The sequence below is a fragment of the Taudactylus pleione genome, unplaced genomic scaffold (assembly GCF_031769625.1).
Source record: "Taudactylus pleione unplaced genomic scaffold, aTauple2 ptg000407l, whole genome shotgun sequence".
Taxonomy (NCBI): domain Eukaryota; kingdom Metazoa; phylum Chordata; class Amphibia; order Anura; family Myobatrachidae; genus Taudactylus; species Taudactylus pleione.
This window is the reverse complement of record NW_028284809.1, coordinates 1,644,735-1,658,336: the sequence shown is the minus strand read 5'-3', so window position 1 is coordinate 1,658,336 and position 13,602 is coordinate 1,644,735. Positions and strand designations below refer to the sequence as shown.

At 44.5% G+C, this 13,602-nt stretch overlaps 1 protein-coding gene across 1 annotated transcript in view; it reads right to left on the bottom strand.

Moving 5' to 3' along the window:
- The window catches only part of LOC148506366 (uncharacterized), a 111,705-nt gene that overhangs the window by 56,039 nt on the left and 42,064 nt on the right, over positions 1 to 13,602 (bottom strand). The window contains exons 5-6 of the mRNA XM_088446915.1: positions 6,821 to 6,931; positions 5,203 to 5,580 (exon numbers count right to left, since the gene is read on the bottom strand). Coding sequence (XP_088303041.1) covers positions 5,203 to 5,580; positions 6,821 to 6,931 — 489 coding nt within the window. The remainder of the gene's footprint in view (positions 1 to 5,202; positions 5,581 to 6,820; positions 6,932 to 13,602) is intronic.

Genomic DNA, 13,602 nt, shown 5'->3' with positions numbered 1-13,602 from the left:
CCCAATAAAGGGGTCCTCATCTCCAGGGCATCCCAGGCCTAGGCTGATAGCCAGGGGCTATCCCCAGTACCCCTGGCCATTGGGTGCCGGGTTGATAGTGTAGTATTGTATAAAAATTAGAAGCTAAAATATTGTCTAAAGCTGTGGTACTACATGTTCCAGCAAGCCTCCCCTGCATGCTGGTACTTGGAGAACCACAAGTACCAGCATGCGGGACATTAAGGGCCCGCTGGTACCTGTAGTTTCACAGCCAAAGAAATACTTAAAAAAAAACAAGACACACCGTGAAAGTACAATTTTATTTAAACACACATGCACACTCACACACATACTCACTAGTATCCCTGATGACATTATGTCATGTTCTCTTCGGTTCCTGTAGGCATCCAGGGGGTTAACAAAAACACAAAAACCCGAAACCATGCCGGACAGGATGAAAGGTATGTGTTTACACATACCTTTCCACCGCGCGAATGACTGGGGCACACGTGTGCCCAGTCATTGCAGGAGCCGCCAGCCAATCAGCAAGCGTCTCCATCTGAGCTGTTTGCTGATTGGTTGTATGCGGTCTGCCTGTCTACTCCATAGACTTCAATGGTGAGAAATCTCCATTGAAGTCTATGGTGGGAACCGCGACATTGTATCCAATGATGTAACCACAAGGTTCACCTCAAGTGGGTACATCACTGGATACAATGTTGCGGTTCCCACCATAGACTTCAATGGATATTTCTCACCATTGAAGTCTATGGAGGAGACAGGCTGACCGCACACAGTCAATCAGCAAACTAAGATGCTCGCTGATTGGCTGGTGGCTCCTGCAATGACTGGGCACACGTGAGCCCCAGTCATTTGCGCGGTGGAAAGGTATGTGTAAACACATACCTTTCATCCTGTCCGGCATGGTTTCGGGTTTTTGTGTTTTTTTTCACTCCCTGGATGCCTACAGGGACTGAAGAGGACATGAACAACGCATAGGAGAGGTGAGTATGGATTTTTTATTACAGCTACCCCTATGGAATCCTCCTGGACAAGGGGACATAATGTCATCAAGGATACTAGGTGAGTATGTGTGTCAGTGAGTGTGAGTGTGCATGTGTGTTTAAATAAAATTGAACTTTCACGTTGTGTTTTTTTTTTTTAAGTATTTATTTGGCTGTGAAACTATAGGTACCAGAGGGCCTGTAATGCTTCACATGCTGGTAGTTGTGGTATTCCAAGTACCAGTAGGCGGGGGAGGCTTGCAGGAATGTGTAGTACTACAGCTAAAGACAATATTTTAACTTCTAATTTTTACACAACACTACACTACACTATCAAAATTTGCCATGAAAATAACAAGTGGTGTGATCAGTAATGTATGGTGTGATCAGTAATGTATGGTGTGATCAGTAATGCATGGTGTGCTCAGTAATGAATGGTGTGCTCAGTAATGCATGGTGTGCTCAGTAATGAATGGTGTGCTCAGTAATGTATGGTGTGCTCAGTAATGTATGGTGTGCTCAGTAATGTATGGTGTGATCAGTAATGTATGGTGTGATCAGTAATGCATGGTGTGCTCAGTAATGAATGGTGTGCTCAGTAATGCATGGTGTGCTCAGTAATGAATGGTGTGCTCAGTAATGTATGGTGTGCTCAGTAATGTATGGTGTGCTCAGTAATGTATGGTGTGATCAGTAATGAATGGAGTGCTCAGTAATGTATGGTGTGCTCAGTAATGTGTGGTGTGCTCAGTAATGTGTGGTGTGCTCAGTAATGCGTGGTGTGATCAGTAATGTATGGTGTCATCAGTAATGTATGGTGTGATCAGTAATGTATGGTGTGCTCAGTAATGTATGGTGTGATCAGTAATGTATGGTGTGATCAATAATGTATGGTGTGATCAGAAATGTATGGTGTGATCAGTAATGTATGGTGTGATCAGTAATGTATGGTGTGATCAATAATGTATGGTGTGATCAGTAATGTATGGTGTGCTCAGTAATGTATGGTGTGCTCAGTAATGTATGGTGTGATCAGTAATGTATGGTGTGCTCAGTAATGTATGGTGTGATCAGTAATGTATGGTGTGCTCAGTAATGTATGGTGTGATCAATAATGTATGGTGTGCTCAGTAATGTATGGTGTGCTCAGTAATGTATGATGTGATCAGTAATGTATGGCGTGCTCAGTAATGTATGGCGTGATCAGTAATGTATGGCGTGCTCAGTAATGTATGGTGTGATCAGTAATGTATGGCGTGCTCAGTAATGTATGGTGTGATCAGTAATGTATGGTGTGCTCAGTAATGTATGGTGTGATCAGTAATGTATGGTGTGCTCAGTAATGTATGGTGTGATCAATAATGTATGGTGTGCTCAGTAATGTATGGTGTGCTCAGTAATGTATGGTGTGCTCAGTAATGTATGGTGTGATCAGTAATGTATGGTGTGATCAGTAATGTATGATGTGATCAGTAATGTATGGCGTGCTCAGTAATGTATGGCGTGATCAGTAATGTATGGCGTGCTCAGTAATGTATGGCGTGATCAGTAATGTATGGCGTGCTCAGTAATGTATGGTGTGATCAGTAATGTATGGTGTGATCAGTAATGTATGGAGTGCTCAGTAATGTATGGTGTGCTCAGTAATGTATGGTGTGATCAGTAATGTATGGTGTGATCAGTAATGTATGATGTGATCAGTAATGTATGGCGTGCTCAGTAATGTATGGCGTGATCAGTAATGTATGGCGTGCTCAGTAATGTATGGCGTGATCAGTAATGTATGGCGTGCTCAGTAATGTATGGTGTGATCAGTAATGTATGGAGTGATCAGTAATGTATGGTGTGCTCAGTAATGTATGGTGTGCTCAGTAATGTAGTATGGTGTGATCAGTAATGTATGGTGTGATCAGTAATGTATGGAGTGCTCAGTAATGTATGGTGTGATCAGTAATGTATGGTGTGATCAGTAATGTATGGAGTGCTCAGTAATGTATGGTGTGATCAGTAATGTAGTATGGTGTGATCAGTAATGTATGGTGTGAACAGTAATGACTGGTGTGCTCAGTAATGACTGGTGTGCTCAGTAATGTATGGTGTGATCAGTAATGTATGGTGTGATCAGTAATGAATGGTGTGATCAATAATGTATGGTGTGATCAGTAATGTATGGTGTGCTCAGTAATGTATGGAGTGCTCAGTAATGTATGGTGTGATCAGTAATGTATGGTGTGATCAGTAATGTATGGTGTGATCAGTAATGTATGGAGTGCTCAGTAATGTATGGTGTGATCAGTAATGTATGGTGTGCTCAGTAATGTATGGTGTGATCAGTAATGAATGGTGTGCTCAGTAATGTATGGTGTGATCAGTAATGTATGGTGTGATCAGTAATGTATGGTGTCCTCAGTAATGTATGGTGTCCTCAGTAATGTATGGAGTGCTCAGTAATGTATGGTGTGATCAGTAATGTATGGTGTGATCAGTAATGAATGGTGTGATCAGTAATGTATGGTGTGGTCAGTAATGTATGGTGTGATCAGTAATGTATGGTGTCCTCAGTAATGTATGGTGTGCTCAGTAATGTATGGTGTGCTCAGTAATGTATGGTGTGATCAGTAATGTATGGAGTGCTCAGTAATGTATGATGTGATCAGTAATGTATGATGTGATCAGTAATGTATGGTGTGATCAGTAATGTATGGTGTGCTCAGTAATGTATGGTGTGCTCAGTAATGTATGGAGTGCTCAGTAATGTATGGTGTGATCAGTAATGTATGGTGTGATCAGTAATGTATGGTGTGATCAGTAATGTATGGAGTGCTCAGTAATGTATGGTGTGATCAGTAATGTATGGTGTGCTCAGTAATGTATGGTGTGATCAGTAATGTATGGTGTGCTCAGTAATGTATGGTGTGATCAGTAATGTATGGAGTGCTCAGTAATGTATGTGTGATCAGTAATGTATGGTGTGATCAGTAATGTATGGAGTGCTCAGTAATGTATGGTGTGATCAGTAATGAATGGAGTGATCAGTAATGTATGGTGTGCTCAGTAATGAATGGTGTGCTCAGTAATGTATGGTGTGCTCGGTAATGTATGGAGTGCTCAGTAATGTATGGTGTGATCAGTAATGTATGGAGTGCTCAGTAATGTATGGTGTGATCAGTAATGTATGGTGTGATCAGTAATGTATGGTGTGATCAGTAATGTATGGAGTGCTCAGTAATGTATGGTGTGATCAGTAATGTATGGTGTGATCAGTAATGTATGATGTGATCAGTAATGTATGGAGTGCTCAGTAATGTATGGTGTGATCAGTAATGTATGGTGTGCTCAGTAATGAATGGTGTGCTCAGTAATGTATGGTGTGATCAGTAATGTATGGTGTGATCAGTAACGTATGGAGTGCTCAGTAATGTATGGTGTGCTCAGTAATGTATGGTGTGATCAGTAATGTATGGTGTGATCAGTAATGTATGGAGTGCTCAGTAATGTATGGTGTGATCAGTAATGTATGGAGTGATCAGTAATGTATGGTGTGATCAGTAATGTATGGTATGCTCAGTAATGTATGGTGTGCTCAGTAATGTATGGTGTGCTCCGCAATACCAGGGCCAACGCTAGGTCAGGGGGTGCTGTAGGCAGCATGACCTTGGACTGTGCGTTCCCACGCCCGCGGCTTATGGGGCATCTTCTTTTGTTCCTGAAATGGGAGTGTGCCTCTTGGTTGTAATGGCATACGCCAAACGTATTCAGTGTTTTCTTGCCGCCTAACCAACTATCTATGGGGCCTATTTACTAAGACTTGGATGGCTATAAAGTGAACGGAGATAAAGTCCCAACCAATTAGCTCCTGACTGTCATTTTTCAAACACAGGGGTCTATTTACTAAGCAGTGTTAGGAGACAAAGTGAAATTAGATAATGTACCAGCCAATCAGCTCCTTACTACCATCTCACAGGCTGTGTTTGAAAAATGACAGTTAGGAGCTGATTGGCTGGTACCTTATCACTTTTCACTCTGTGTCCCAACACTGCTTAGTAAATAGACCCCACATCCTGTTACATGGCAGTTAGGAGCTGGTTGGCTAGTATTTTTTCTTTGATCATTTTATCTCCATCCAAGGCTTAGTAAATACGCCTGTATGTCACCCAAATGTTACTATCAGCACTGATAACTGAGCCTAAACACTATAAAATACAATCGGTTTTCTTACTCGAAGTAAAATTACATTTCCAACTCCTCTTCTCGGTTCTCCCAGCACAGAGGAAGCTGCAGGTGACCTCCATGTCTTTGTGTTTGGGTTCAGAATGTTTAAACCTCAGCGCAGTGATAACGTTGTACAGCTTGTCCGATGGCGACTGCAGCCGGACTGTCCTCACAGTGTAATCACCGCAGAGTAACGGCGCCTTCTCTTCATCCTTACGTGACTGAGGTTCTGATATTGTGATCTCCTCCACATTCTTCTCTCTAATAACCCAGGTGACATGTACGTACGCTCTGCAGTTAGAAGCCACACAGTACAGGGTCACCTGCTCATCGTCAGTCCTAAATGGCTCCACGTGGATGGGACTCACCTGGAACCGCTGGAAGTCTTCAAAAGGGAAAACAGACAAATCACAATTTCACTTACACATTGTCGACACCCCAGTGTCTACAATGATGGTGTCAACATTTTTGAAATGTAGATAGACAACATGTTGAAATATGAAATGTCGACGTGAAGTCCCAACATTCTCAGATTGACGACATTAGATTTAGGTTGCGGTGGAGGTTACTGTAAGGCTGTGGGTGGGTTGCAGAGGTTAGAGATAGGTACTCAGGCAGAGGTTCCCAAGCTAGCTCCTCAAAGCACCCTAGGTCCAGATTTTAAGGATAACCATGCTTGGGCACAGGTGACTTAATTACTACTTCAGTCTTTTGATTTAATCATCTGTGCTCAACCATGGATTTCCTTAGAACCTGGGCCGTTAGGACGCCTTGAGGACTGAGGGCCTCATTCAGAGGTAGTCATTAGATGCAAGCGGTTGCTCTGAATCAGGGCGGCCGCTTGCATCCTGAACGACCGCCTCCTTGTCGATCGCTAAGCTGTGGGATAACACCCACAGCTCTAGCGACCGACATGGGTGATGGTCGCGATGGTCAAGACCATCGCAACCATCGGGGCTTACGACCAGACCCTAAGGTTGGTGTCAGTGGGGCCGCCCCCAAACGGCAAGCGTTCCAACTGGAACGCCTCCGTTTGGCCGGGCACGCCCCCTGCCCACCCAGCAAACGGGGCGAGCTGTCACTCACCATCGGCAGCTCGCCCCGTTTGCTGCGAGACCCCTAGCGACGGAGCGCCTGTCGCTAGCCGGGTCTCGCGCATGCGCACGACGGAGCTGGCTCCGTCGTGCGCATGCCCAGTGGGCTAACATCGAGTCGGTTGCGACCGACTCTGAATGAGGTCCTGAGTTTGGGAACCTCTGTATTAGAAGAAGGTTAGGGTTAGGCTTTGGTGGTGGGGGGGGGGAGTTAGTAAGCCACAGGCAGCCAATCAGATACTTTCTTTCACTGTATACATTGCACTGGACAGATACAAGTCACTGATTGGATGCTGAGAGCCTGATGCACATGTTATTCCTAAATGTAATGTTGGTAGATGAGCTCTGAGATAAGGGATTGATGTACAGAGTATTATGGGAATGAGCTTTCCTGGCTTCTATTCTTAGCAGGGGATATAAATTGTGCCTAATGCTATTTATGCTATTGTACTATTATGTGCTGTTACCTGTAACATAGCAGTGTAGTATTACAAAGCTTGAGAATAGTATTATATAATATAATCATCTCACATTTCTTCTTGGTGATGAAATACCAGACAGCCACTAGAAATCCAAACGACAGGATCGCTAATACCAGGAAGAAGACGGTGAGGCCGGTGTGACAGGACTTCTTACAGTCAGCTGCAGGCACAGAAACGGGACAACGTGCAGTTATATACCTGTCACTCTATGCTAGGTGATTCACACTGTGGTTCTCCAGCTGTGGCGGAACTACAAGTCCCAGCACATCCCACCATTCAAATCCAATGGCTGGCGGAGCATACTAGGACTTGTAGTTCCACCACGGCTGGAAGGAATGAAATCACCTGTTCCTGTTTACACCATAGTAAAATAAGCCTATGTGAGAACTCCCCAATACAAATAAGCTCACAGGCTCGAGAATGTACAGTGTGATAATAAAACGCTCGGCAAACAGACTGGTGCTCAGTTCTGCACCAGCCACAAGGTGTTTGCACTGTCAGAGATCACATAGAACGGCTTTCAATAAAAACGTGACCTTTACTCCAGAACACACATGTAATGGTGATAAATGAATCAATAGAACATAACCACAAAGATAACGCTATCATACATAAAGCCGCCAGCCTGACAGACACCCGGGAGCTTATAAAGTAAGAAGCAAACACTGAAACATAAGTAACAGTATATTATGGACACATTGTTCTTAGCCAGAAGCTCTTATAATTACCGGAGTACAGTGTGTGTAATAAAGATTAAAGGGCACATTTTTATTGGATCCAACAGTCTGTGATATATGAGAGGTGACATGGTTTTACTACGGCACTGTGAAGCCAATTGTACGTTACTTTTGTGTCTGAGGGGGAGGTGTACCAAGCCTAGGGGAGAGATAAAGTGGGGAAGTTACACAAAGCGACCAATCAGCTCCTAACTGTCATTTATCATGCACAGTCTTTTGATAGGACAGTTAGGAGCTGATTGGTTATTTTGGCCAACCTCTCCAAGGCTTGATACATCTCCCCTTAATACATGTCCCAGCCCCCTTTCCTTCCAATGTGCCCCAATTTTGGGATAAATGTGCTGACACCTAAGGAGATTCTCTGCCGTAAGATTTCAAACATTTGTTTGTTGCCAAAATCCATTCTTTTCTTTGTGGATAACGTTGTGTTTTAGTGCTTTACGCCATGTGTAACAGTGTATAATAAACTATGTCTGAGGGGCCTATCTATAAAGCTTACCGGACGCTTAAAGAAAGATTTAGGAATCCCTGCAGTATAGCGAAAGGCTGAGCGCAGGAGGGACTGGGCGTCTCCAGATAGGATAGTCCAGTCTGTGCCAAGAGAGGGAGGGGTTTTCTCTGCAACTCTGTCTGCGTTAGGCAGTGTACAGTGCCCTCCCCCATCCCCCACCACCCGTAGGTTGGCTGTAGCTGAGTGGGCCATTGTCTTATTGGCCAATCTATGGTTTACGTAATCAATTATTAAAGTCTGATCAATGTGTTTATAATAAATAAGTATAACTGCGCTGTAGAGAGCGAAAGATAGAGGTAGAGATAGAGAAATAAGTGAATACTGGCGCACAAATGTCAAATTCCTAGTGTAGAGTGAATAGTCAAATATTGATGATTGATGATACGTTGTGTAGAACACTCCTGAATGTAACAGGTGGCTGCAGTTTTTCCAAGTAATCCGTATGGCAATTGGAGAAGAAGGTGCTGAAAAGTAATAATGAAAAACGTGCACCTAATAGTGTAGTGTTTTAGAAACAAATGAATCTGTGCCCAAATGGATAAGTAGTGTGCGTACCAAAAAATAAACAATCAAGAGCTTATCTGATAGTCAGGCAGTACTTCAATGGTCAGGTAACTTGAACATATATATATATATATATATATATATATATCTATATATGTACCGTATATACTCGAGTATAAGCCGAGTTTTTCAGCACATTTTTGGTGCTGAAAAAGCACCCCCTCGGCTTATACTCGAGTCATGCCCGCATGGTACGCTGCTGAGTAGCGTACCATGCGGGCCGCGGTGCAGACTGTGTCACTGTGACACAGCTGCACCACGTGTGTAGCGCAGACCGGACGGAGTTCGGTCAGCACTACACACTGCTAAACACACAGCCGCCGGAGCCGGCAGCTATGTGTTTGGTGTAATCAGCAGCCGCTGAGAGTCTGTCAGACTCTCAGCGGCTACTGCTGCTCCCACTGCGGGAGCCATCTTCCGGCTCCCGCAGTGGGTAATGGGAGAGACGTCGTCATGACGACGTCTCTCCCATTATGCAAAGCGGCGGAGGAGCCTGTAGCAGCGTCGGGACCAGGAGCGGGGTTACAGGTAAGTGTTTTTTTTTTTTACATTTCTTTCTACTGGGGGGGCTACTACCGGGGGGTACTACCATGGGGGGATATCGCTACTGGGGGCACTACCAGAGGGGGGGGATTAATAATGGGGGAACTACCAGGGGGGGGATGTTGCTACTGGGGGCACTACCAGGGAGGGGGGGAATACTGGGGGCACTACCAGGGGGGATGTTGCTACTGGGGGCACTACCAGGGGGGGTTAATACTGGGGGCACTACCAGAGGGGGGGGGATTAATAATGGGGGCACTACCAGGGGGGGGGAATACTGGGAGCACTACCAGGGGGGGTGTTGCTACTGGGGGCACTACCAGGGGGGGTTAATACTGGGGGCACTACCAGGGGGGGATATTGCTACTGGGGGCACTAACAGGGGGGGATTAATACTGGGGGCACTACCAGGGGGGGATGTTGCTACTGGGGGTACTACCAGGGGGGGTTAATACTGGGGGCACTACCAGGGGGGGATATTGCTACTGGGGGCACTACCAGGGGGGGGATTAATATTGGGGGCACTACCAGGGGGGGATATTGCTACTGGGGACACTACCAGGGGGGGTATTACTACTGGGGGCAGTACCAGGGGGGATTATTACTGAATGCACTACCAGAGGGGGAATTTTACTACTGGGGGCAGTACCAGGGGGGGGATTACTACTGGGGCAGTACCAGGGGGGATTACTTCTGGGGGCACTACCAGGGGGTATTACTACTGGGGACACTACCAGGGGGGAATATTACTGGGGGCAGTACCAGGGGGGGATATTACTACTGGGGGCAGTACCAGGGGGGGATATTACTACTGGGGGCAGTACCAGGGGGGTAATACTACTGGGGTCACTACCAGGGGGTATTACTACTGGGGACACTACCAGGGGGGAATATTACTACTGGGGGCAGTACCAGGGGGGGATATTACTACTGGGGGCAGTACCAGGGGGGGATATTACTACTGGGGGCAGTACCAGGGGGGATATTACTACTGGGGGCAGTACCAGGGGGGGATATTACTACTGGGGGCAGTACCAGGGGGGGTAATACTACTGGGGGCACTACCAGGGGGATTACTACTGGGGGCACTACCAGGGGTGATTACTACTGGGAGCACTACAGTGGGGGCTACTACTGGGGGCACTACAAGGGGTGGCTACTACTGGGAGCACTACAAGGGTGGCTACTACTGGGGGCACTATATAAGGGGCTTACTACTGGGGGCACAAGGGGCACTGCATAGGGGGGACCACTACCGGGGACACTGCATAGGGGGTGCCAAAAAATACGGTATAGCCGCTTACCAAAAAAATTTGGGCTAGGGCCGGCCCTGTCCAGGACCATACACACTGAGCGGCTTTCCCCCGTCCGGCGCTGTCAGTGAGAGGCGGACGGCTTTCCATAGCACAGTCCTTTGCAAAGCCATCCGCAAAGCTGCTCATCTACTGGTAATACCTCTGACATCACGTCACACTGCGCAGAGCCACGTCGGGAACAGCTGGGCAACGTCAGCTGGAGTGAAATCTTGCCTTGCGCATCAACATGCTCGCTGTGCGAATGGATGTGTACGGCTAGAGCTTGCGAACAGAGAGCAAATAGAAAAAGTACTGTAGCTGGCTTTCAATGCAGCACGGCCTAGTGCATGCGTACTGTTCAAAAGTTTTCAAAGTCTTTTTTTTTTTTTTTTTATCCTGTTAGAAATGGATCCCAATACTTCTAATCCTGGACCAAAACAAAAACGCAGGTCATACGAAGCTGGTTTCAAACTAAAGGTTGTGTCAAGAGCAGAAGAGAGCAATAACAGTATTGCAAGTAGGGAATTTTGTGTTGACGAAAAACAAGTGAGGGAGTGGCGGAAAATGAAAGCTGACTTGGAAAAGATTCCAAAGGCAAAAAAAGCTCGACGTGGTTTAACGACTTCATATGAAGCTCTGGAGACTGAATTGCATAAATGGGTTATGGAGTGTCGTCTTAATGGTTACTGCGTGACACGTATGGGAATTCGCTTACGTGCCCTTCAAATGGCTAAAGATGACAAATTAAAAGCACCAGGCATTGAAAATTTTGTTGCGTCAGCAGGATGGTGTACCCGCTTTATGAATAGGTTTGCCTTGTGTTTGCGGCAAAGAACAAAGATTTCACAGAAGTTGCCAAAAGACCTTGATGAGAAAGTGATGTCATTCCATTCATTCATCATAAAACAAAGAAGGATCCATAACTTTGACCTGGGAGATATTGGGAATATGGATGAAACACCTATGACCTTTGATCTTCCTAGCAACAGAACTCTGTCAAGTTTGGGAGAAAAAACTATTTTACTCAGAACCACAGGAAATGAAAAAAACCATTTCACAGTCGTTCTGTCATGTTTGGCTAATGGAACTAAGCTGCGGCCTGTCATTATTTTTAAAAGAAAGACCTTGCCTAAAAAGGTCAAATTCCCACCACGAATTACAGTGCGTGCACATATTAAAGGCTGGATGGATGAAGACGGAACAAAAAAATGTCTGGAAGAAATTTGGAATGGATGTCCAGGAACAGCCTTAAAGAAAAAACCATCATTGCTAGTTTGGGATATGTTCAGAGCCCACACATCTGATGCCATAAAAAAATTGGCAAAGTCTTCTCAAGTTTCTTTGGCCGTTATTCCAGGTGGGCTTACATCTGTATTGCAGCCCCTAGATGTGTGTTTAAACAAACCTTTCAAAGACCGTGTGCGAAAAAAGTGGCATGAATGGATGTCATCTGGTCAAGCCCGATTGACAAAAGTTGGAAATCTGATGAAGCCCGACATAGAATTGGTATCAAAGTGGGTTCGTGATGCATGGGAAGAGATTCCAGAGAACATGGTGCAACGTGCCTTCAAGAAATGTGGCATTAGTAATGCTATGGATGGCAGTGAAGACAGCGCTTTGTATGAGAATGACAGCAGTGATGGTGATGACTGCGAACTCAGTGATGACGACAATGTCTATGCTGATAGCCTCAGACCAGATAAAGTTGAAGCTCTGTTTGGACATACAGATGATGAGGAGGAATCCAGTTTTGAAGGATTTTAACTCTTGTGTTTTAGCTTGGTTGCTGATTGAGCTAAGATTTTTGTACTTTTAAAATTATTGTTGATACCATATTGGTTTTGTTGACTCTCTTTTCCACTTACAGAGCTAATTTACTGTTTTTCTTTGAAATAAATATTCAAAAACATTTTACCTACTGATGCCTCAATTAATGTAATTTTATTGGTATCTATTTTTATTTTTAAAATTTACCGGTAGCTGCTGCATTTCCAACCCTAGGCTTATACTCGAGTCAATAAGTTTTCCCAGTTTTTTGTGGTAAAAATAGTTACCTCGGCTTATATTCGGGTCGACTTATACTCGAGTATATATGGTATGTATATATATATATATATATATATATACACAAAAAAGTGGAAACAAGCGCCCAATAGTGTGATATTGTTATAATAATTGTGACACGCACCACATAAATATGTTCTGCGTACCGTACGAACCTAATAAATAGGCATGTAGTATGGAATCTTTTGGGAACTTCACTCCTAGTCTCCCTTTGCTGTATAGTCCTCAGAGAACATGAAAAATATAGAAATAGAAACAGACGCCCAATAGTGTGATACTGTTGTGATGATAATAACACGCACCACACAAAAATACTCTGCATACCGTGTATCCTAATACATAGGCATATGATATGGGATCTTTAAGGAGTCTCACTGCTCTTCTCTCATATGATTTGGTGAGATGATGATAACCGATTGTTACCCGGCCCAATTCGTTATATACGAAACAAGATAACACTCTCATGGTGTAATACTACACAATTCTTTAATACACACACACAAGACACATATAAAAAGAATAATTACATTAAAAAAGAATATCAGAAGCTTATCTGGTGTCTGACTCAGTCAGAAAGCATAGGCCACACTGTCCTCAACGCGTTTCACCTCTGATGCTTAAAATAGCTGGGCTTCGTCAGGAGGATGTAATGAGAGGGTTTATCCCTGCCTATATACCCTAAAACCTAATTACATAATTAGAAGATGCCCAAAAAAGGCCGGATCGGATGTCCGGTGGGCGCCGCCATTTTGAGACCCATAGCGCATGCGCGAGACTCCCAGATATCGCGGGAGTTTCGCTGGAAGTCTTTCACTGAAATTCCCCTATACGGAGCGTCCTCACTCTGCATATCACGCCCGGCTCCACCAGGGGCTCTGCATGTTCCTGGCTGACCATCCACATGTTATTAAGATATCTGCGGCCATTTTCTTAAAGCCCATTACTTTTACCTGGGCGCCGCCATTTTAAGTAAGTCCAATATGCATAGCTAGAAGGGTATAGATTAAATGGCAAGGATACAATCAGCAGAATATTCATTCCACCAATGTCCTCAATTGGCAGATATATAAATATATAACAATTATAATAAAATATTAATAAATAATATGCTACTACT